Below are 26830 nucleotides of genomic sequence, written 5' to 3'. Positions count from 1 at the left end.
GCGTCTTGTCAATGCTGTAAAAATTATTTCAGCAAATATTGAAGCTTTAAATTGCAATAATGTTTCATTAATGTGACAACCCAACATTTCTACACCCTGTCAACTGGACTCCGCGTCTCGATTAGCAAAGCTAATGTTTACATTAAACTTTCATCAACACTTCATGAAGTATTTAGCAATTATGTACTTAATGATAACAAAATTTATTTTGTCGTCAATTAAACCGATTTACGCAACACTATTTTACAGCTTGCTTAGGGTTTGTTAGCAGCCTGTTTTCAAAAAGGGTTCCATAAAATGGCAATAAATGGTCAAGGGTCACAAGGTCAAGGATGTACAAATTAAACAAAAGCTTTAAGTGATTCATATACAATTGTAAAATAACACTGCAGTTATTATGTAACGTTATAAAAATAGCTCTGACGAAAAACTTTGTTGTTTTAAAAGTCTAAAAAATATATAATTTCTTTATTCAAAATTTTTATGGTGGATATCAGTCAAAAATTACAAAGGAGCGGCTTGCATCATTTAACAATTGAATGTATTTCAGAACTTTTTACTTGTTCAGCTTTTAAAAATAATTATTTAATTGTAACCTAGTAAATGATCCTTAATTTTAATTTTTATTGCAAGCTTTATAAATTTAAAAATTCAGCAAAATCAAGAGAAAATCTAGCAACTGTTATTACCTTGAAGCCGTCACATTCAAATAATTGCTATTGTAACACTGCAAGTTGTGTAGTTTAGTTTCAGAGGGTTTGTGTAGGCTTGCAGATTTACTGCTGAATAAAAATAAATTGACCTGCTAAAATGGAACTTCAATATCCATGTTTAAAAAAAGTGTGGTTTCATTTTCTACTAGGCTAACAAGGTAGGCAACCACTCAACTCGGTAGCACCGGTAGTTGGGGTCAGACTTAGCATGCACTGTTGAAGTTTCTAGCCTGAGATTTTCCTAGCTGGTTGAGTTTGTGGGCTACATCAACTAATCAATAGCTTTGTAACAAGTTTATTAGCTGTATTTTAAAAACAGATGCGTGAATAGGCATATGACCGAACGAGTGATTTGCCAATTTTACTATAGATACCATATGATAATTTCAATTGTGAAATCCAAGTAGGTATGGATCAAAAATGCAAATACACCCATACCACAGCTTCAAATCATAATGAATAGATCTATACCGCAGCTGAGAAACCTGTCATTGTGAACATGTAGTAGGCCAAACTTTTACCAATTATTGACAGTGGGATATTTACTAAACATTTACCAGAGTCCGCAGCTAAGGTAGTCGTTTTTGTGTTAGGCTAGAGTTTACTGAAGAAAAATAGAATAGAGTGACTTGGCTGAAGTATTGAGATAGCCACTGTTGCTGAGGATATGTCCTTGAACCAATATGTGTACTGAAGGAAATTTTTTCACTGAGCCTAATTTTCTGGGCTATGTTAGCTGCCTGCATTACCATTAAACAAAATTTCAAACGAAGTACATGTAAGTAGTATTGCGTGCAATTTTTCAGCAGAAATGCAGTTGCAGTAGCAATAAATGTCTCTTTCAGGGTGGAGAATTATTGTGCACTACAACATTACTGCATAATGCACTGCAAAAATGCAGTGCAATTGTAATATATCACAAACCTGAATAAGTTAGTATAAGTAAGCTTCAATATGCTAAGTTGATGCAATCTGGCTTTCATTTAGCATGCCCAACTGTATGTTGACTATTGAACTAGATATTTTTGTAAATATTTTTTTATACAAGTTTAAAGTTAGAAACTTTTATGGTTTTAGAAAACTCATGGTTTGAAAACTTGCAGTTTTCAAACCATGAGTTTGACAAACTGTACGTTTTTAACTACATAATAAGCTTGAAAACTATGTGAGCTTTTTAGAAAGTGCCTAAAATTGTTGTGGATCAGAAAAATTGGACTCAAAACATTTCAACCAAAGATTAACTATTGCAAATGTATGATGAGAATGTGCATACTCTTTTATGTAGTATATTTAAAACTAATCATTTGCAAAATGTTAAAAAATAATAAGTCCGTAAGTTACTGTCATGTCCTGAACATCAGTAGAATTTCTGATATTAAAAATAACATTCCACCAAGTTTCCTTCTTTATCCCATGATCAGTGCGTGTTACATATTATACATTTTTGTAGGAAAGATTGGAATAGCCCAAAGCTCATATTATATTATGAATTTACCTTCAAAAACCTTCTGCATGTTTTGGGATATCGACCCGCTTACCCTAAAGGACGTATATGAAAGAAGTATCTCTTTTGTTAAAATATATTGCATATGTTACACAGTTTTGAGTAAATGTGTAGGATTTAGATATCACTTGCATACCCTCTACTTTTTAAGAAAGAATACTGATATTTGTTACATCATTTGTGGAGCAATAGCCATATTGGGTGAGCTTTACTAACACTGAAGGAGGAGAAAAGGGTTTGATGAACTTCTATGACTATTTTTTGTCTGGTTCATTTAAAAGTGTTACGTATTTGACCGCCAGGTATAAACTGTTTTCATAACTATATACAGTCTGCTAGTAGCTATCAAAAAGATGATGGTAACACATGTAGTAACAACTTTAATAAATAAAGGGCAAAAAGATAGGAGTGAAAAGGAGAAGCGAAAAGAACTGAGATTTTAACTATGGAGACTTTAAAGCCCACCAAAAATAATACCTTTAGTGAGTGGAGTGCCTGGGACAATATCCAGGCAGCTTATCTTACATTTTGTTAAAGTGAGCACCGATTGGTCTTTTGAAAAACTTCAGTAATCATGCGCCCCGAGAAACGGGTGATATTCTAAGAAGATTCTCTACTAGAAGGAAATATTAAATCAATGACTCTTTGGCATTAAGTTAAGGCATAGACTTACTTACTGCGAATGACTTCAATGTGAAATTAATTTGCGGAATAATAATAACAATAATAAGTCCAGCATGTGTGGTTATTGGAATGAATCGATGATGTATTTGCTCAGTGAATGTTAGAAGTTAGCACAAGGAAAATAAATATAAGAATAAACATCATCATGTGGGTTTCCTTAATTACTAGGAATTGTGTTGTAGGCCCTACCCGTAGACTTCTAAGAAGCAAGAATCTGTTTGACCACTTGGCTGAGTCAGTGTTGGAAAATAAGTATGTAAAGATCTTATACGATTTCAATATACCAACTGACAGGAGCATAGAGCTTAGAAAAGCTGATACTGGAGTAGTGGAAAGGCTAAGGTTAGAAATACTAGTTGTAGATGTTGCTTTTTGCTGTGATTTCTGAATGATAGAGATTGAGTCAAAAAAAGACTGAAAATTGTCAAAAGTTGGCCATTCACATAACTCGGATGTGAATAACAGCATCACAGGTCATTCCAATCTGAGTAAGAGATTGTGGTGCTAAGCATCGGGTAATTGATTGGTTGGTTCTAATGAGTGCTGATGTGAAGAAACACATGTTGCTGCAACAGACAGCCATGTTAAAATCAGCTATAGTAATCTTAGCAAGGTTCTGTATATCTAAATGTTGTAAAAATACATGTAGGTTGGTGACAAAAAGAAACACCAACTTGAACAGTGATAAAACAAATAACTGTGATAAAAGTATAGTAATGACTGTTATAATAATAGTAATAGTAATAATAGTAATAGTAATAGCTGTCAATAATTATTAATAACAATATTAATAATTATTAATGATAATAACATTGTAAGAAAACTCTCAATTATCACTCAAACAAAACATAAATGTAGACATGGTAAAGTTGGAGCAGCAATTTACTGGGACATCTCGTAAATTAGTGACTGAAGCATAACAAAAAATAACTCAAGTCAAATAATGTAGCTCATTCTGAAGCACTGCTGCTCAATATGCTTGCATATTTGTAAATAATTTGGTGTTATACTTCTTCTCTCCTTTTAATAGGCTGTCAATCAGGTTTTTTAAATGAAACGAAATGCGGTTAAATTAAACCTAACTTCTTTTTAAACTCAAGGTAAGCCATTTTTCAGACACGTTATATAGAGCAGTGTTTCCGTAGCAGAGATAATCAAATTAGATCATTTTTGTTTTTACTGTTGTTTATTTGAACAAACAGAAATAGGATCAGCTAAATGGCATGAGTGTTTATTTTAGAGACTAATAATTACAAACAAAGCCATCAAGGCTTTGTGTTGTGCGTGAGGCTTTGTCTTAATAGCTTTACCAATTTAAACCATTTTCTTAGCACAGCATTGATATACTGTTCCTATCAATCAGGGTAAAGTTCATTGAAGCGTTACGCTGCTAGTGGAGTGCAGGTAGAATTCTGAAGTAGCTGCTTAGCATTGGAGCTCGTAAGCTGCTACTACTTCACTGCCAAGGTAGTGCAAGCACAGTATGCGATAGAGCTGCAGATTAAACATTTGAAAATCGGGCATGAAACAGCTTCGTTATGCCACCATTTATTCAAAATAGAGAGAATAATTTACCAGAGGTAAGCAAGTTCTGAACAGATATGCAATAATATTGGATGTATTTTCAATACGCCAACGTTAAACTTAGTGTCTTAGTTGGCCGAGAAACATTAAAAAAAATATCTGGTAGAAAAATCTAATGGTAGAAAATCTACTCAGTATGGGTAATACAGACAGGTTGGATGCATCTAACCCCACTTTTTAAGCATTCTGTTTGTTTTTTAATTCCTGCAGCCTAAAGATTAGGTGGTGAAATTGGCCCAACAAACTTAACATTTTTCTATATTACTGACATATTATCTGAGATCTAATTTAGGGTGCAATTATATACCTAATTACTATTACCGTGACAGTTTTGTTAGAGATAATCAACTGTAATTAATAATTATGCTGATTAACTGTTCCACGGGTGCGAGTGAGTAGTCACTTGGTGTGATTGTTAGAGGGCTGGTCTGTTGCTAAAAGTTGTAAGTTCAGATCCAGTATGGTGCGATTTTTTGAAATCTACAAGTTAAGAATAAGAAAATGACTGAAAACATATTTTTGTTATCCTCTTGTCATCAAACTAAAGTTAACTTCAAGAAAAATTATTAGTCTCTATTTATAGTCTCAAATTAGTAAAGACAGACAAGTTTTTGTTACAATGACAGATGTGCAAAAATCTTTTCGGCAGCATTAAAGTTTGTGCTTAGTTTTTGTCTAATAAACTTTGCTAATTTACTCTTACTCAAATTTTAAATAATATTAAACTTGGTCTTATCGCTTATTGATTGTATTGATTACAATTGGTAAATCTTGAACAAACTTCTTATAAAGTCAGCACAAAATAAGGTGGTCATTCATGTGCACTTTTGTGAGAGTGATAAATTATCAAGGAGAACAAATAATAATGATCATCATCATACTTTCCTGCATGAATAATCTTTTTAGTTACTTATGATAAGGTTTACCACTTTATTAGAAGTTTGCCCAGTAACTATGAAGTGTTTTGTGAGAAAATCACTACGGACCAATCACAACTGATTCATCACAACCGACCAATCACTTTTCACCAAAGCACATTCAGCCTAATCTAAAATTAATGGACTTTTGAGGATGTTCCACTTTTTTAATGTTGCAGACTCCAACACTTTTTGCTATATCTTTCCAGTTTTTCAAGCTGATTTGTTGGCATATTTTTCAAAAAAATGCATACTTCAGCTATTTATGAAAATGCGGCAAAGAACAATTATAGTATAGGTTCTTTGAACCATTTTAAAATACCTCTATTCAATTTTAAAATACCTTTTGGTAAATTTGCTGTGCAGCAAAGTAAATTTAAGCTGCATCTCAATACATGCTCATTTTTTGTTTTTTGTATGTTAGGATCCATGAAAAGAACATTTGAGAAAATTATTCAGTCAACTACAATAAGGAATACTGAAGAACAGCGGCAGAACTGGAAATATGATCATGGTAATGATTGCATTTTATTTGGCACAAAAGCAGAATTACTAAAGGTAAAGTAGAACCTTTATCTATCACATTAATTCGTTTTTTCAGAACTCATTTTACTGGTTTCTGACCCACAGAACCTGGGTAACATAGCAAAATGTATGCATAAATAATCTGTATCAGTAAAGCTGCAGCAAATAAAGGGATTATTTACTGCATAACATGTAAAAATAATACATCTAGAACAAATATTATTTAAAAAATACTGAATAAAAACAACCACTGCAAATTGGTTTATATTAAACATGGCCTGACTCAACTCACTCAAACCATAACTGTCACATACAACTTTTATTGTATTTGCTAGGTAAATCAGACACACTGATTCCGATTTCATGCTCAAAATATATATTGCTCCACTAACTTTCAGAGTAATAAAAGCATATTTTAAAGCGGTTCAATATCAGTCTTGAAAACAACACGATCGGCACAACAAACACCGCCCATAAATATGTGATGTCATGTAGCTTTTTAGGAACGGAAGTTAGGGATGTTTAATCCAATTTAGAATGATAGAGATGAGGGTCTCAAAACCTATTATTATCTAAATTCAGCATTCAAAATAATCTCTTTTTTTTTAAGGTAAATAGGCTATTTATCATTGCATATTTAAAAATGAGCTCAAGAAACTATGATAAAACTGCTAGCTTGCGATGAAATCGTATTTTTTGAGCTCAAATTTTTTGTTATTCATCCTATTAAACATCATGTAACAAACTACAGCAATTTTAAATAGTTTATTTATCTTTCATAAAAACAGATTATTTTACAGCCTGGTTTTAGATAATAATGGGTTTTGAAACACCCATCCCTATTATTCTAAATCGGACTAAACATCACTAGCTTCAGTTCCTAAAAAGCTACATGACATCACATTTTTATGGGCGAAGCTTGTTGTGCCGATCGTGTCGTTTTTGAGACTGATATTGAACCGCTTTAAAAAATGCTTTCATTACTCTGAAAGTTAGTGGAGCAGTATATATTTTGGGCACGAAATCGGAATCAGTGTGTCTGATTTACTTAGCAAATACGTTAAAAGTTGTTTGTGCCAGCTAAAGTTTCACGTGACAATCCGGTGGGTAGGATGATGAAAGGGTCAGAGAATATAGAAAGCAGTTGTCAGTTGAAAGAAAAACTGGTATTTATCAATCAACAAGCGCAAGCACACCCACACAGAAATGGCTAACTCAAAAGATTGACAGTGAATTTCAAATAACCATTTTAGTAAAACTGAAGTTTATTTTTCTAAACAAACTTTTTTTTTAGAATTGGAAAAAACCTTTTTTTTCTCTGCATTTTTTTTCTATTTATTATGCTCATAAAAAATGAAAATGACCAAGCAGTAAAAATATCGACCAAGCCACAAATTAAAATTTACCTTTGTTTTTTTAGCTATTTTTTCAAACCAGTAAAACTAAATAAGACAAATTGTGCATACCTACACAGAAAATGTATTGAAAGGCTTCTATTCATTTGGTAAAACAAGAACTTCAACTGTTCCTTCCTAGATTTTCTAAGCGTGTTAACTGCTTTTTTGTATTAGCCAATATCCATTGTTATCAAAACATTATTTCATGCTGTTTTTTCACAATAACGAATACCTAATAAACCACATTCTAACCTATTATGGAAACAATGTATGATCCTGACTACATTGTCACTAGCTATATCAACTGGTTAATTGGGAGGTTAGTGAGCATTGCGATTTGTGGAGGAATCTATTGTGTGCGGCAATTGGGGGATTTTAATCGCATGGCTTTATCATAGGTTGAAGTAAACAAATAGTGTTTACATGAAGAAAAATGGACAAATTTGATGTACAATTGTAAATAGTCTAGATTTTTTGAGCTTTTATTTGTGAGCTTTTTTGAATTTCACCACAAATATAAAAACTATCATGTGAGCAAAAAACCTTCTCAGGCGTTTTGGATGCGTTGCACACGTTCATCGGACGTTTTGTATTTTTTGTTAAGTTTCTCAAGGAAGGTTTCAGTGTTCACTTTAGTAACTTGTAAAAATATTTACTTTCAGAAACACACAATGGATGAAGTCTGGCGAATTCTTGAACAAGCAAACTTTGAAAGGATTGGTCAGTTTTGTGAGTTGACACTATTCTTTTTAGGTTTGTAAAGTTTCGTATAATTTAATCTACTAATTTGTTGCCAACACGATATGTTGTGGTTAGTAATAAACTACAACGTTAATCACACCATTCATTTTTTTTTACTTGCAAACCTTTCAAAACTGAAGAAAACATCCTAAAACAAAGCAGGAAGGAAAACAAAAAATGCAAACGATCACAGTTTTTCTTCTATGAATGTATTTTTTTAGCCTGAGCAATATTTCTATGAGAAGTTCCCTTTTTTGCAAAAACGTTGTTCTGTTATTTTTGTGCAGTGAATTAGTTTTGGTATAGGGCTGTTTAAAATTTGGGTTAGTTAAATTGTTCCAACGCTTGGAAGTGTTCAAATTGCAAAAGAGCAATAGGCATCAAATTTGTAGAAAAGCTTTTAATAAAGAATTTAGGTAGCAAATTTATGCTGAAAAAATCTCGACTCACACCATTGCTCAGATAAATTTTAACACTGATTGCATGCCATGATTTGATAATCTTTAAAATCTCCCCAACTGCTGGACCTATAGTGGTTTCACAAATTGGAGTGTTTTTCATTCCTTGCCTGTTATACGTTGTTGCAAAGTATTACAAAAGGTTTTACTTTGCAGTGATGGTGAAAGGTCATTAATTAGTGTCGGATTTACTTTTCCAAGATGATAATGAATATTTTATAAAGCGAGGTTATTCTCTAGTAGACATAATTTTTCTAAACATTGATTAAAGTGTTTAAAAATGATAGTGAACATGTCCAAAGGTCATAAAAAATCATGAGTCAGCGTATTTGAGTTATTTGTCTTGATGTTCTTAAAAATGAAAAATATTTAAAACTTGCAAACATGATTGTAGAATATGGTGTAAGGAATATCGATGCTCCGCGTTTTGGTACCATGCAGAAAAAGAGTTGAGGTGAACATTTCTGGCATTTGACAAGTAGAAAAAAAGCAGGTGGTAAGGATCGAGTTGGCCAACTGTTTAATGCTCACTCTGCGCGTCTCCAAAATTCTAGGTCACTTTAAGCTTTTTTATGTAAAAAATAAATGTATGGCTCTCAATTGTCAGAAAGTGATTAAAGTTTAAAAAAAATTTTTTTTTATTTGTTTTAGCTATCAAAATTAGCCCTCTTTTTTAAATTGCAGAGGGTGATGTTAAAAATAAGTTACTAGTATTGAATATTCTTAAAAATTCCCGGTAACTTTTTTCTCTTATTTTATCGACTGCTTTATTACATAATTTCTTAGCTTGACAAAGTTATGTTACTACCTGTGACCACTAACAACTGTTGTGATTTCAGACGTTAATGTAGCTAGCCTAACAGCGGTAATCATACCGTATCTGCTTTTCGAAAATTTTTTAAATGAAAAATTCTTTTTTTAATTCAGCGTCATCAAAATTACCAAGGGGCCTGGTTTAGTGCACAGTACTACATGACTGTATTTAATGAATTGCCTTACTCGAGGTTATATGTCAATGGTGCAACAACACTTGATTTCATATGGATGATCTCTATGAACAGTTCATCTGAGTTTTTGGAACCTGTGAAACCCTACCAATTCAGCTTTAACTTTGTTGTTGCCACCAATATTAATTCTTTCCAGCCTCAATCATGACCACCTTTTTCTTCACCGTGAGCTTCTTCCACAGTGAACGTTCAGCTTACTAATGCAACCATTAATACTGCTTACACAGGGTTCTACGGTTTGGTAAATAATGACTCCTCAACTACAGCTACACCTCTACAGGATACATCTCTTCTACCAGTGATATTTCTCTAGACTTCAGCCAACTAATCTCCAGTCATAACAAACGCCTTGCCATTCTAAAACTCAGCGACGATTGTCTTACCCTTGGCTTTTTAAGATTTGCATTGTCCTCCTCTCACATTTTACTATTTTTTCCTCTTTCTCAATCTCGGATATATTTCTGTTAAAATTATTTCTTCCGACTTTCCATTGCTAGACCCTTCTGATAAAAAGAAAATGCATTCCTTATTATGAGTACTGATCTAGCTATTTTTATGTTTTCTCAACACCGATCAGCAGGAATTCCTGTAATAGTTGAGTTGAGCCTCTTTTGTGGCATGGATTGTAACCCTTTATTTTCAACTTTCATGACAGCCTTGTTCCTTTTTTTGTTTCTGTAGGGACTATTGCCAACTTATGTATTCTGGTCTAAAGAACACTTTGTAGTCCCTCCGCTAGCAGAAATACTGCTGCCTCTCAATGCATTATCAAGTCTATGGTAAACCATGAACCACCCCGCTGTTTTGACTATCACACCCGATAGGTCTCTTTATCGCCTTGATGAACAAGATCGTCATTCATTTCCTGATTACTGTTGCTTTACATGTTTCATTTTTTGCTGGTATCAAGTATACTTGTGTGACTTTGAAACCAAAGGGTCTGAACATGAAAAGTCACATCATTCGTCCCAGATGTTGATTAAACATGGAAACTAGCTGAAAAAAAAATTCTTAAAATGATCTCAAGCAAGGTACAGTGTGATGTGTTTGTGACGACCAATAATTTCATCGCCTTTAGTGTGATGTGTTTGTGACGACCAATAATTTCATCGCCTTTAGTGTGATGTGTTTGTGACCACCAATAATTTCATCGCCTTTAACTGTGTAATGCCTAAAAAGTTGGCTGTTAATCATTTGTCCACATTCTCAGTGATGTACTTATTTACGTATACATAGTCAAGTACTAACTTTATAGTGGAACTACTAGCATTTTAACTAGTCTCAATTTAGTATTGTTAATGCTTTAAAAAAATTTTGTGACTCTGCTTAACTACAACTTCATTATAATGTTTGTTTGTTTCAGTTACTATTGATGCCTCAGCCCTAATATCAAATGCAAACTTTAAATTTCCTCCATTGAGTTTTGAACTTTGCGCAACTCTTCAGCATGGCTATTATCCCTTTTACAGCCTGAAAACCAAACACTTCTACCCTCGCTACTATCTTCACTATCATTAGTTTCTAAGGAAGGGATTTCTTCGACTCGCATTGTTATGGTCAGTGTATTTTCAACCGTTTCAAATTGATGAGCAATAGTATTATGATGATCGTTGTTTCAGAATGCCTGAGTCTATGAGCGTTTAGAGTCCGATATTCTTCATAGTTAAATAAAACTGTAAAACGAACTCATAAACAGCTTATAAGTAAAATTCACATGTTTTTATTAATTTTGAACTAATAACTTGTAAGGGTTATTGAAAAACTGACTGATCAACAATATAAGATATTTCATAGAGCTATTGCTTTGTCTGTCACTAAATAAATACTATCATTTTTATTTGAACTGCTCTCAAGATTTGTTTCTGAACAGCCCATTCAGTTTTTAGTCTGAGTTTAACATTTTTTAATTAAACTGAATCTAGGTTTTTGCTAGACAAAGTGAAAAAATTGGAAGTTATTTTTGCTAATAAACTCATTAATTTATGAAAAGTCTTTTTTTACAATTCAATTAATTTTGTAATTAAAACAATAAACTCGAGTCAACAAATCGTTCTTACAGAAAATGCGACGGCATTATTTAAATATCAGTGAAACCGTGGTAAGTTTTGTTGTAGAGTTACTCCTACACAGTCAATAACCTAAGGAAAACCTATACACAGACCTTTGCAAGTTTTTGGATGAAGTGGGAAACAGTTGAGACAGAAAAAGTGCAATGGAGTTTTCTGGTAGGTAAAGGCTAAACACTATGTTGAGTAGTACCTTGATTGGATTTAGTTTTCGTAGATAGAGGCTAATCAGTAGTCAAAGAGTGCTGAAAGAAACCCAGACCGACATTGGTCATATTAGTCATTAGTCATATTAGTTATTAGTTAATAGTCATATTTTGTGCTTGCATATTTCTAAACTGACACATTTTATCATTTTTGTAAAAGTTTATATTTCCTTTTATAAATGAAAGCTATTTTTAACCCATTATTGCTTTTGAATATTCATGTAAAACTAAGCCAAAGTGTTTGGTGCGAGTGCTTCTGCAAATTACTAGTCTTAAACCATAACTGCCATGAACAGCTTTTGGCCTTTTTTTTTAATAAATCAGACCTGCTGACTTCAAATTTGTTTTTAATTAAAATAAAGATTGGTCTAATAACTTTGAAGTGATGAAAGTTTTTTGCTGTGTTTCAGTGTTGGTCTCACAAACGACACAATCAAAATAAAAAACTCTGCCCACAAATATGTGACATAGCCTAAATTTTTAGAAGCGGAATTTGGGGATGTTTAGTTCGATCCAGAATGATAGAGATGGGTGTTTTTAAACTCATTAGCATCTAAATGGAGCCTTTAAAATAATATCAGCCTTTTATGAACGGTATATAAGGATTTTAACGTTGCCCGCAGCTTGTTACAGGATGTTTATTAGGCTGAACGCCAAAGCATGAGTTCTAAAAAAGTGTGATTTTATTACAAGATAGCACTGCTATTGCATCGTTTAAAAATTAGCTGCTCAATAAATAATTGAATAAATGCATATGAAGCTGTATAGAGTTAGCAAAGAAAAAGGTAAAATGAAACCTTTCTGCAATTTTGAACTGAAGGTTTATTAAAGTACTTGGTCACTTATCAGCAGGTTGAAATGAAAAGAAACATCTCAAGCATTGAGAAGTGGATCAACCTTGTCCTATATGTTTATACAAGATCTATTCCGATGTTCTAGTGTTTTATCATTTGTTTCTTTATGCATGTGTTCACTGAGTATTTATACAATTAGTATGATCTTAGCATTAGTCTTAACAATATTCAAGTTTGCTAATATTTATGCTGCCTCATGTACTATGATCACATAATTTTCTCACATTACAAATTGGATTTTTTTATCTCACATTAAGCAAAACTGTGTTGATTTTTCACTGTGTGACTTTGAAAGATTTGCAAGTTAGAATTATCTTCAGTAGTCTCAATATAAAACTTGCAATTAAAAACAGCCAATTAAAGAAAGTCTAGCAGTGTTTACAACATTTAAAAAACCAGATAGCTTTCAGGTAAAAGTGAACAGCGGAACAATAAATTGACTTGAAATTATTCTAAATACTTAAATTATTTGATTGTACCCAAGTTATTTTTGGTTGATTGGGCCGAAAGTATTGACAGAAACGATGGGTAGACTGAATTTTAGAGATACATCGCTGAGATAAATAGGTTTCTATTCAACAGCATCTGATGTACAACTCTCACAGCACCATGGAGTTTTTCCCTTTTAGAGCCTTTTTGTTGAAAACTAGTATGGTTTAAAATTCCTTGGCATTTGAATCAAACATAAGGTAACATTAAATAACATATAATGGAAGCATAGGTGTACACCAAACTGCAATATTTGCTTTGTGTTGTATTTGCAACCTTTTCAAGCACAATGCAAAACCAGTTAGGGATTTTTGGTGTTTTCCTCCCCCAAATATTTTGTATTTTAAACACAAACTGTGGCATAGAACATAGCAATATCTATGTCATCATACTATTCTAGATTTTTTTTTAACTCAACACTTTTCATTAAATTTTAGGCTTAGATCACATTATTCTCTAATTTTGTAAAATATAAACCCCCTTTTTCAGTAAAACACAAACATTTGCAAAAAACAGAAAAGCTTATATAACCTGCATATTCATCGATATAATAGTAAAGTCAGTATTTTGCTCCCCTTTAGAATATTAATAATTTATCCTTTCTATGTTGGTATTTTTGGATGTAGCAACACAGATCAGACTCATAAACAATTTTAGCAGTGAAACATACTGTTTTCAACCTTATTTACCACTGTATCCAGTTGCTCGCCCTTGTAAAAAATTTTTCACAATCAAAGACTGCATTATTTTGAAAAAAGGTAGCTTGGTAATGGTTCACAAATCCTTATTTGGAATGACACATTTTTAACAGATTCTTGTTTTGGTATTTCGTATGCTGAGCGTATGTAGGTTAATTTATCTCAGATTGGTTTTATGACAATAAAATAATGCCTGAATCCTGTGATCTTAAGTCAAAATGATTTTGAATTTACCTCCATCCATAAATTTCTAGACAGTTTTTATTTTTTTTATACTACGAGTGATTACGAGTATGTGTAAGATATTGTTTCTAAGTGTGCAAACCTAACTGCTAACCAAACTGGCAACATGTTATGTATAATTCTTAACTCACCTAATTAAGAGATAATCACTGTTTCCATGACGAGCATGATGCTACTTTTGAGTTGCACAAATTTTGAAGTACTTTTTAAACGTATTTCACTGGACAGGATAAAAAGTAATGTCAGTGTTTTTTTAAAGGAAGAAATAGTTTTTTCTACAGGGCATTAGTTAGTGACATTTTCTTGTCATGCTTTGCAACGATAAGAACGATAGAGCTTGCAAAAACGCTCGAGTCAATAAACTTTTTTATCGCAGTGTAAATTGCATAGAATAGAATAAAGGTACTGCCACACTTAACAAATTTTCCGTTAATTCTGACCGAGATCACAAAATGAACGAATAATTATGCCGAAATTTCTAGAATTATCTGAGCTGTGCATGCACACCGAAAATCTCGATGAAATGCCTTTAATTGATTTAATTGGCAAACTATTTGTGCGGTTCTATCGCCATTTACCATAATTAGTGAGCACGATTCTAGCAGCTTTTACAGTTTATATAGCCAAAGATACGTGTAACGACAGACAATAAAAATACCACCGCAACTCGACGTAGTACATATGACCCTGCTGCGTAGATTGCGCTATTGTTGATTTGTTTATCGTTCGGATATAATGACTACAAATTGTTTCATTTTTAATAATAACTATTTTTTAGCAGCAAACGATCCCTTTGTAAGAGCAGTTGCTATCTCCGGCGCGTTTAGGCAGTTGCATCGTATGTATCAAGTTGAATTCTTCTGGTACTTCTATTGTGTCTCATGTTGAGTGTCTTAGAATATACAAATAGAAAAAACTGCTAAAATTGTGTTTGCTTATATTTTTATATCTTTATCAAAATGTATTCATACTTTTTTACCATTCATGATTGTGTTTGATGCTCTGACTGCTACTATGTTTTATGGTGGTCAGACACAAAATGTAAAACATGTAATCTTAAACCGAACGTATTACTCTACCCTTTTGGTCATCTTTTTAATAGAAGAGGACCACTAAAGTGCCCCTAGTTCTCAACCAGAGGAGCTTGTTGACAGTTTACTAATCCTTCGTAAGAATTACACACTATGAACTGATGTTATTTTTTGCATTTTTTTCCAAAAACATAAAACGAATTAGCTCAAATTGATTGCATCACAATAAAATGATGCCTAAACCAACTGATCTTAAACCAAATAGAGAGTTTCACCCTGTGCATAGATGCAATATATTCCTATCTTTTACATGTATTTAATAGTTGGAGTAATTACTAGCCTATGCAAGAAATAGTTTATTGGGCATGAAAACCACACTGCTAACCTAACTGTCAATACACTGTATATTATGCTTAATTCGCTTAGTTAGGGTTAATCACCATGTTTTGATGAGAGCCATTAGGTGTATTGGGAGTTGTGCACTCATTGAGTTATCTTGCATTGTCACAAACATTGGTAGATTTTGTCAAAACTTTCTAAGCGAATCAATACTACACTACACATTTTAGTTAGCATTTGTAATAAGTCTATGAGTTATTTCAATCAAAAAGAGTTTTTGAATTTTTTTGCTTTTAAATAATCCGGGTGTTAAGCAATCCTTCCGTCATTTTACGTAAAGATTGTAGGACCAGCAGATATAAGGATTAGTACCATCTCATATAATACATAATGGCTTGAAAAACTGTCCCCTACTAAACAGGTATGGCTACTCACTAAGTTCAAGAAATTATTTTTGTAGTGAACAAACATTCATACAAGATTTGACAACTCTAAAAGTAAACTTGGGTTGGGTGTTGTGAAACTCGTTCATTTATTTCTGCTAAACTTATGTAAAGCTAACCACTTGTACAACTAAAAGAAAATAAATAGCTTTTGTGCCTGAGATTGCTAAAAATATATCGATTACCAATCAGTGTAACTGGCTATTGTAGACAAGTAGCTCTTGAGTGATTTAACAACCTTTACCCTTTCGCGGGCAGAGCGACGTTTTTGTCGCTTTGCGATACGGCTGCTAATGGGCAGTGCGACGTTTTTGTCGTTTCGGTAAGGTATTTTATTATTGCAGTTTCTGGTTAGCTAAATGCCGTTTTTCGTTTACTTTTTTACCAACAGCAAGCTATGACATAGTAGTTTCGGTTAGCCTCAAAAATAGACTTGAAGGTTAAAAAAAACTGATCGTTTTTAGCAGTGATGAATAAATAAACTTTCGAAAAAAATTAGAAAATTGTTCTAAATAATTTATCAACTTTTATTTTTCTTGCTTCAGTTGTAGCTTTTATTTACCAAATTTTTTGAGAGTTTGACTTTATTTTACCGTCATGGCAACTTCTAAAAGAACCTCCCGAGATTATTCTAATAAAGCAAGTACTAGTACCGAAATTACTAAGAGATTCAGAGCTGACAGTGACTTTTTAGATTTAGTAACAAGAGATGACAGTGAATCAGGTTTGAATTGTGATTGGAATGACTTTACATCTGGAAGTGACAGTGATGAAAAGGCTGGTAGCAGTAATGATGAGGATGTGAATAGGAGTGATGCAAGTGCCTGGAAGAATATAACCAGCATAAACAGAGATAAATCTTCTACAATTCAGCAGTTTATAGCAGTGACAAGCCCAGTATTTACTCCAGTAGATGCTCAACCAGTAGAGTATTTTGAAAAGTTTTTTGAGCCTATCAATCCAGGAAGTACATTTTTGTGGGAGCTTTTTGTTACACAAATAAGTACATGGTGCAATGACTGTAATGTGGGCCTTTGTAAAGGATAATGCTTTCGAAAATATCATTCGTAAATAGACAATTATTATGAAAAGCATATATTTTATGTTATACATTTTTATTTGTTTATAATATATATATGCCTATGGACATATACATGTACATGTATACATATGCACCTTTAAACATAGATATATGCACATAGTAACACACAGAAAAATGTATGAACCTTTTAAAAAAAATTTACTATTTTAGAAAATTACTTCGCCCATTCTGATTTAGTTTTGAAAATTCTCTCGCGAAAGGGTTAAAGGTGAAACAAAAAAAAACAGCTGATCAAAGGAATGCGATGGAGTCATTCTCATTGTAATTTTGAAAGGCTAGAGGTAAGCAACCCCGGCTGCCTATTGTAATAAAAAAATAATTAACTGCTTTTGTGTTTGTTATTTCTGCAATCCAACATTCTTTCATTGTTTATTTTCATGTCAAAACCAAGAAGCCTTCAAAGCAGGATGGTCATCACTTTTTATATTAAATGATTGATTTGAGAGTAGGCAGGGTTCTCTTGAGGTCGTTCAGATAGGGGCTTGTTTGGATGCAGCTCAAACATGAGCTTGAACAATGTTTTTGTAAATTTTATTTAAAGCGTATCACCATTTTTCTATATCAGTCATGATTGTGGTTGACGTTTGATGTAATATACCAGCTAGGATGTTTTAAAGTGAGAATCGTCAGAACTTGTTGCAGTTAAATGGCTAAGAAAAACACCATGTGCCATCACCCAATGCTATCATTCCTATAGTTTATTTAACCTAAAGCCTTTAGCTTGCAGCATCACGTGTTACTATTCTGCTGATCTCTTTGCCAGTATAGACACCATAATCACACCTTTGCTTGCTCTGGGTGTTTTAAGTGCAATCGAGTTTGGTAGATTTTAATCTTGAAATGTATTGGCAGTCCGATCACTTTAAACATCAAAGACTACTTTAAATGATAGAATATGATGATTTTGCCAGCATTTGCACAGCTTCATCTTTAAATTGCTATTTCCTACAGTTTTATTGGGTATGCTCGTCAAAATTAGTATTTATGGGTTGTCCATTTTATAAATCATTTTTACAATTTAGGCAAGCTTTATAACTTTTACTTTTCCAATGATTCAAAATAGAACTTTATCAACTTTTTATCGACTTGTGCTGCAATGGTAAAAACCCAAATTGTTACAGTAGATTCCCGTTCGAGTCACAGTCACTTTTTAGTTAACATTTTGTACACTTATTTGTTACACTGACTTAGCCAAAATGCATAATACATTTTATTCCCAAATCTCAAAAGAGTAACACAATTTATTAATTGCGGTACAATTAGTCTTTAAGAAGTTGCAGGAATGATAGTCTTTTTTATGATGATGAACTCTATATTAAAGTGGTTAGAACAAAAATTTAAATTGCTGTCAAAACAAAGTTGTGATATTGGCATCATACATGTGAAAAATGTAGTCAAAGCGAAATATGATAATACAGGATGTTGTAATTTTAAACCAGTGTCCCAATGTTTCACCTGCTATTCGGCCAATATAAACAACCAAAATTCATAAAAGTGTACTCGTAAAGAATTGCGCAGTAAAACAACCAAGTTTTTTTAGCTCTCATTTCCACACTCTTATTTTGTAGCTATGATAATTTATTGCCAACTTGAAATATAATGTACGAAAGGCTGCTTCCAAGCACGAAAAGTAGATGTTGTATTATATTTCAAATTAAAATTTTTAAAAAAACGAGAGGACGACTTTTTATAACATATGTTTTTCAATAATTCAAAAATATTTGAAGCCAGCTTCTGTTTGAACTAACTATTCTATAAAACTTTTGCTTCAGTTACTAAAGTCTTTTTTACCGATGCTATTCAAAACAATCACAACAATGTTCAAGCAAAACACATTTTTAGGGTTTTCAACTATATGGTCACGCACGATTTTTTTTCTCCCTCCAAACATTTTTTTCAGAAAATGGTTTTGTTCCATTGCAAGAGAATAGCAATTTTTTTCCTTACTGCGACCTATTTTTTTCAAAAACTAGCAATCGAAAAGTGACAGCCACACCTCCCTAAACGATTTTTGTCAACCAGCTCTGGAAAGTGTATTTTTATTCAACTTCATGTCCAAATCATTATATTTGTTTTCTTTTGATGAATCTTTTTTTAACCATCCGATTGGTTACGTGTGGTTTTCTTATCAATATATATCTTGCCGAAATATTTCCAGGTGGCAAGCGAAGCTTCAGTTTATGGAAATCTCCAAAGCTACTTCAAGCATTTACTTTTCACATGTTTTTTATATAAAACTCGTCTCATGTCTTCAATTTCATCAAGTTCCAAATAGGGGTCTTTCAACAACAATACTATGTAATTACAGCATCATTCTTCAAATTTGATAATTTTTTCAGAACATTGTTAGTAAACCAGAGTTTCAACTTTGAATTGCCCACTCTGCTCTACGACTGATTTAATATCATAATATAATGTTTCTTTTATTTTTAAATAATGTTCACAAACCTTATAAAACTTGGGTTTAAAGGCTCTAATCCGGATCTAATTCTTTAAGAAGTTAATCTGGTAAAACTTTAATCTTTCAAGTTTCCATTTCTCGAGAGTTTCCCGTGCAATGTTTTTTTAGATAACACCTGATTTATGAAGCCATACGGAACTATTTCATTCACTTTACTGCTCTATGTTACTGGTCTTGTCTGGAGTTTAACTAACCTACCAGAGAGGCTGGTGGTAAAAAGCAGTCAAAGTACATGAACAATGTTAAAGGTTAAACAATCAATATGAGGTTTTTCCAAAAGTTTTGTTTTGTTCGGTAAACAGGGAGATTTAAAATTATAGGCGTTAAAAAACTGTTACTTGCCTTACTGCAACTTTAAAAGAGAAACAGCAAAATGTTTTAAAACATCTTTTTTTATTTATTTGCCAGCATTCAATAAAAACGTAATAAACTGAAATTATTTTGAATTAAAAAGCTACAATTCATGAGTTATCTTATTGTATCTATTTTACCTATTTTACCTATTTATTTTACCCATCGTATTTTAGCTGTTTATTTTTATGAAAACCAATTGTGGAAAGTTCATATGAGAAATTGTATCTAAAAGGCCAAAGCTTGGATATGTAAGCTTTATCTGGTCAAATAGATTAGCAATTATTTTGAAAGGTTAGCCCAGCATCTTTCGGATATAGAGAACAAACATTATACCTGATGAAAATAATATTAACTCCAGTTTAATAAAATAGGAATCATGGTTAAATATACTTGTAAGTTGGTGCAAATACAGTAAAATAAAAAATATTTTTCTTTTGTCATATCATGAAAGAGAGCTAAATTTTCAAGTCAATGTTTAGTATAATAGAAGCCACATTCATTTGTTTAAAACCAAGCCCAGAGTTTAGAGTCACATATGTTTAGGCAGAAATTAAACGGGCAACAATTATTTTCGTTTTTCATGTTTTAGAATAGTTGTGAACAAACTCTGTGCTTTTGCGCTTTATCCGCACACATGATAATCTCTCACACCAAACTAGACAGTCTGTGTACTAATATTTATAAGGTAACAATGATATAATATGTTTTAAGATATTTCAAATCTTATCTTTTCTTTGAATGAAAAACTAACTTCTATTTGCTTTGATAATCATTAGCAGAGGTTCTAAAAAGAAAATTTTTCGGTAAATAAGTTAGGATAACTAGACCAAAATGTATAACCAATTTTGTTATAGTTTCCTAACCCAAACTTGACATTTTTGTCTTTTCAAATTTATTTTTAATCAATAAGCGTTTTGTATTGTTTTCTAAAGCATCTCAAACTGCTCTGAAGTGCTTACGAGTGTCTCCCATAAATGGCAAGCAAAATGTCTTCAATTCTGACGAATTTGGTTGACGACTAGTTAGAGTATTTTTACTGCTTGCATACCACAATCCATGCAGTGCAGGTCTGCACAGGGTTTGCCTAAGACCAAGAGTCGGGCTGGGCAGCAACTTTTGACTTTCTAAAAAGTAATTTCTGATGAATCTATAGTTAATTAGTCAATATTATCAGTATTTCAACAAAAAACAATAAATTTCAAGCGTTGAGTCAATGAAATTACATTTGCGGCTAATCTAAAAGTAGTTTGTCATGAAAAACATAGATCTTTTTGTTTCTAAATCCTAGGGTTTGTAACTTTGGGTGCATGCGCCGCTATAGTGGCTTCGAGCATATTCCTTTCAAGTTCATCAACCGATTTTAGGTTTTGCGTAGTTGCGTTACTTATCCATCTATATTTAGAGCCTGCTTACAGTTACACTCTATCTACAAAGCTAAGCATGACCTTCAGACATGTTTGCAGACTTTGGATTGGTCAAACAGCTATGGTCAAATAAAAGAATTTGGAATAATTTGCCTTCAAAGTTCAAATCGCAATCAGTTAGTAACAACCGTAGTAGCTACTAATGAATGCTTACAGGCTTTGAAGGAGCGCTATAAATAGCAGACTTCCAGTAGAGTGATGAGGAAGATAAGTTAACAGCTATGGAAAGGACTGTAGATTGATTTTCATATACAGTATAATGTTTTAATTGCTTGTTATTATATATACTTTTATACATTTATATGCGACCCTTATTAGTCAAATTTGTTCGTGGAACATGAATTTTAATAAAAATGATTTTTCATGCTTCTTTCAATATTTATTATTTTTAATTTTTTGCAATGAAGATAATATGATCAGGTACAGAATTTTCTCTGCTTTCCCAAAAGTATAGCCGTTCTACATGAAACTGTGAGTGCTCCTATTGTTAAAATGAGATTTTGTTGACCCATGTCATAATCTGTAAAGCATCATGATTTAATTGTGCCTGAACGCAAAATCGGATTAAGCAATTGTACCCGAATGGGTTAGGGGTAAAATAGTAGATTGCTCTCTATAGTTCGTTGTTCAACAATTATAAATGTAAGACTTATAGTTGCTAAGGTCAGAAATTTAGCCTTGACAGTCCTGAGTCTTCCATGAAGCATCACAGCTAAGAAAGTTTAGCAAATTGTAGATCAATATATTTTGAGAGTTTTTTATTGAACGAGAGTGCTACGAGGGCAATTATTTTATTCTGAGTAGTATTAATAATGCTGTAAACTAATATGAATAACTAAACTAACTCAAACATGATCACACTGGCAGCAGAAATAGACAAGGAATGGTCTGAGCAATCTTTTACACATTTGTGGCTTTTAATCGCGCCATCTAATGCAAATTGTTATGTTGAATAATTTTGTGACAAACCCATTCTTAGACAAATTGTTTTGTAAGTTATAACTTATTTGTGCTTTTGGTTTAATGCTAGATTTTAATAAAAATTTAATAATGTACTAAACAATTCCCAAAAGATTTCTGGTGAAATCTTGTAAAACTTTCTTATTAGCTTTTTTTTAAACATACAACGGTCATCGCCATTATGGAACCACTTAAAATAAACACGTTTTTTGTAGGTAATTCATATATTGTTTCATTGATATTATAAGAATTATGACAATCAGTACACTAATCCAAAGGTCAGCATGTACTGGCTCAAGGTATTATAACAAACTTAGTAACTTGATATTAACTTTTTTAGTTTAACTTTTTTGACAACATGCCATTTTCGGCATGAAGAAATGCAAAAGTCCAAAACAACTTTTTTTAAAGTTGGTGGGAAACGCAAATTACCTTGAAATAATTTTAGAATATGGCTGTATAAAAGTTAGTTGGTGGTGTTTTTTCAGGTTCCTTTAGAGTATTTTTAGCATCCTAGTATTTGATATGCCATAAAAGCCTAGACTGAAACGATACGACATAATGGATGCCCATTAAACATATACTTTTACTAAAGAGCACTTTCGTTGGTAGACAGGATTTCCAGAATAGTTCCTTTTTAATAAATGTATAATATGTATGGTCTGAGATTATAGGGACCAAGAGTACATTTCCATAAATGAAATATATTGTTACGAAATTACCAGACAGTCCAATTGTTACGATCATCATCGTACTTGTGATTTAAGCATAGTTACCGCTCTTCATTGTGCCGAAATATCAAAAATCTTTAGATTAAGACAAAACCGGAACATGTGGCATGCGATTTCTACATTATATTGATAAGGCAAAATAAACATGTAAATTGTTGTATTATTATCTTAAAAAGTTGACGCCATTGAATTTTACAGGCAGTTTCTATTAGCCAATCAGCATTAACCAGTGTCAATAATGCTGTTTGTGTTTGCATCAATGTGTGCAAGCCTAGTTACAAGTAAAATTGAATCAGACTGAGCTGGCATCTGAATGACAAAATATCAAACTTTCTTTGGATGATTTAATTTTCTCGATTTTTCTAGTTATAGAACATAGTCCCATTTGGCAACGCTCTAACTACTGCTAAAACATATATCTAATCATACTCTGCAATTATATTAATTAGGTATTCCATTGCATCTTCTTGCAATTTATTGCTATGGTTCTCACTTCCATCGTCATGAATATTAAACTGGCCAGCTAAAAGCTTGTGGTTGCTAGATTGACATTATCATGGCGGCTTAGTGTTTTTACGCACTTTGCATAAAACAATGCAAAAGTACCTTTTTTTCAAAATGTATTTGTTATGTGCTTTTGGAAGTAAAGAAAAGTTAATTCCTGAAAGGATAGGCAAGCATCAAAATATACTGTTATGTTATCTGTGTTGGTTCTCTCAACTTCAAAGAAAGAGGTGTCTTTATAAGTGAGTGGAGCTCCGTTTGGAAATGTTGTTATCATGTGTCTCTTTTGATTTTATCATTGTTACAGTATGCAAGACAGGTTTCAAGATTAGCATCTGCAAAAATGTAATATGGAGAATTTTAAATTTTTTGCTATGTTCGGTCCTTTAGGGTGTCTTCAAAAATAGCGGTACAACTTTTCGATTTTAGCTGCAAACAAAATTATTTAAAAATTTAACAATTTGTATTTAGATTAGCTACTGATCCATTCACTCAAAACTTTTAAATGGTTTTTAAACTGCAAATTTACCTGTGAAGTTTAGTTCTAGTTTTGATCTGATGGCTGAGAGATATTGTTTTTTTAACAACAAGTTGATTTCTATTTTTCAGTACACATAACTGATGGCGAAAATGGAGCCTTTATCATGAAATTGTTGTGCATCTATCATCAGCTGAGCATTTCACCAGCATTTAGCCACGGACTCAGTGTCTGTGTAATAGCACTGTTTTACACACAGTCTTACAGAAAGAAAAGTTGGTATCATTCTAGACTTTTGCTCGACTTATACAGGCACAATATTATTTGTAACAAAAACTCTTAAGTGTTTTTAAATGCAGATGGACTTCCAAAATGAAAAAAGTTGATAATTTGCATATTCACTTTAATTAATACAAAACATAAATATTTTTTGTTGTTTTTTAGTCATTTTAGTTTAAACTTTTCATGTCAATTTTTTTTCCATAAATTTCTTTACTTTAGGTTTCATGCATTCGATTACCAAATTTTGAATAATATCAGTTTATTTCGTAAATTAATTTTTCAAAACCAGTGTTTAGACGCGTTTCTGCAGGAAATTGCCCAAACTGTGACGCTTGTTGATTCATTCATGATGACATATTGCAAATATGTTTGCACACATTTAAATTCACAAAACACACAACAGTATTTTTTATTTGATCAAGCCAGCCAAAATTTACTTTTAAAAAAGTTATAAAAAACTCATGCATAGCAAATGAAATTCTTATATAAACCAAAATGTTAAAATCCTAATGGTTTTTATCCTTCAATAGATGGTTTAGTCTTCCGAGTAGTTATTGGCACATAAATGATGTCTAGCTGTAACATAAAATTCTTCAAAACATTTTTCTACCGTAAACCTGTCTTAGCCAAATGCTGTTTATTGAAGTTACATTGGTGAAGTTACATTTTTCTATACAAAAAAGTTAAAATAATTCAAAGCACTAGTGAGAATGAGGTTTTTAGGAAAGCAACGCATTGTTTTCCACCTGAAAATGCAGAGTTAAGCTGAATTTTATTTTGACAATTGCTTGAAAATAACCAAATAAAAAGCTAACAAATAAATTTTGGAACAGATTATGTTGAATTTTACCAATGTAACATAAAATTCCTGTTGTTTACCTAGTAAAAATAAATTTGTTAATATTCAAAAACTGGTTGCACAAAAACCTTAAATTAACTTTTAAAATTAGGATCTTCTCAAAAAGCGTGCTTTAAGTTCAACTTACTGCATTATCAGCGTCAGCGACACTTGGTTTAATATATTACATATTATATAATATATAAATGTATAATACATAATATATATACGAGGGCGATTCGATAAGCAAAGATAATATCCTTTTAAGTTAGAATATTATTTTGATACATGCATAATTTTTTGGAGTTATGTTCTTTTAGGTGTTGTCTTCACACTGTAATCGCTTTCAATAATTTCAAGGCTATAAATATTTTGGAGACCATTTCAGAATGGCTGCCCCTCTTGAATTTTGCACACATGTTAAACAGAGAGCTGTAATAAGATCTTGTTAAGTGAAAGAGTCAGACCAAGTGACATTTATAGGAGAACACAAGCTCAATATGGTGACAGTTGTTTAAACCAAAACAGAGTTTTCAAATGGGCTAGCAGTTTTAAGGAAGAAAGGACCTCTATTGAGGATGAACCAAAGTCAGGCAGGCCAAAAGAGGGAGCCACACCATCCAATTTGGAAGCTGTGAACAAGTTTGTCATAGCAGACAGGAGGATAAAGGTAGAGGAAATTGCTGAATCATTGAGCAACTCCATTGGAACAGTGCATTCCATTCTTCATGAAGATCTTGGGTACACAAAGGTGTGCTGCAAATGGGTACCAAAAGTTCTCAGCGATGCCAACAAAGCGAAGCGATTGGAAATGTCTAGCATTAATCTGGACAGGGTTAAAAAAGAAGGTGATTCCATTTTAAACAGATGTGTGACTTGTGATGAGACCTGGGTGGCACACTATGTGCCAGAGTCAAAGCAGCAGTCATTGAGGTGGAAACACACATCATCTCCTGTCACAAAAAAGTTCAGAGCGTAGATAAGTGTCAAGAAAGTCATGTTGACAGTGTTTTGGGATGTGAGAGGCTCCATTGCAGTAGGCTTTCTTGAGCAGGGAACCACAGTAAACAGTGGAAATTACTGCCAACTGCTACAGCATGTCAAGAAGAACATTAAGAACAAGAGAAGAGGCATGCAATCTCGTGGCGTCATTCTCCACCAAGACAATGCAAGGCTCTACACTGCCACTCGAACCATTGAGACCATAAACCAACTATGTTGGGAACTGTTGGGCCACCCACCTTACAGCCCTGATCTTGCACATTCTGACTATCAGCTCTTTGGTGCTCTAAAGTCCTATACCAGAGGGATTCATATGGAGACTCACGATGAGGTCAAAGCTACTGTGAGCCAATGGTTACAAAGGCAATCTGCATAATTTTATGCAGATGGTATCAATAAGCTGGTACCAAGATGGCAGAAATGTGTTGACTTGTCTGGCAATTATGTTGAAAAAAAATGTATCTAACTCAACTACAACTTGATTTATTGTAAGATTATCTTTACTTATCGAATCGCCCTCGTATTTATAAATATATATATATATATATATATCTTAAACTAAGTGTTGCTCAACTAAGTGTTGAGCCGTTTTTAGTCTAAGATATATAATATATATATATATAAATATATATATATATAATATATATATAAAATATATATAATATAATATATAATATATATATAATTATATCTTTGACTAAAATGGCTTCTTCAAATTTCTTCTAATCTGGCAGCTTAATTTTGTTTCGTTCAAATATTCAGGCGTACAAGTTGTATGGTCTTGCACCCAAGGAG

At 32.6% G+C, this 26830-nt stretch overlaps 1 protein-coding gene across 1 annotated transcript; it reads left to right on the top strand.

Moving 5' to 3' along the window:
* Positions 1-7590: 7590 nt before the first annotated feature.
* On the top strand, positions 7591-26012 carry LOC137397055 (histone-lysine N-methyltransferase SETMAR-like). Its single transcript, XM_068083338.1, has 2 exons — positions 7591-7643; positions 25517-26012. Exons 1-2 carry the CDS (start codon positions 7591-7593, stop codon positions 26010-26012), a joined length of 549 nt encoding a protein of 182 aa, XP_067939439.1.
* The last annotated feature ends 818 nt before the right edge of the window (positions 26013-26830 follow it).

This window comes from Watersipora subatra, chromosome 5 (genome assembly GCF_963576615.1).
Source record: "Watersipora subatra chromosome 5, tzWatSuba1.1, whole genome shotgun sequence".
NCBI lineage: Eukaryota > Metazoa > Bryozoa > Gymnolaemata > Cheilostomatida > Watersiporidae > Watersipora > Watersipora subatra.
The sequence above is the reverse complement of the archived record's forward strand: the minus strand, read 5'-3'. Positions and strand labels throughout refer to the sequence as shown.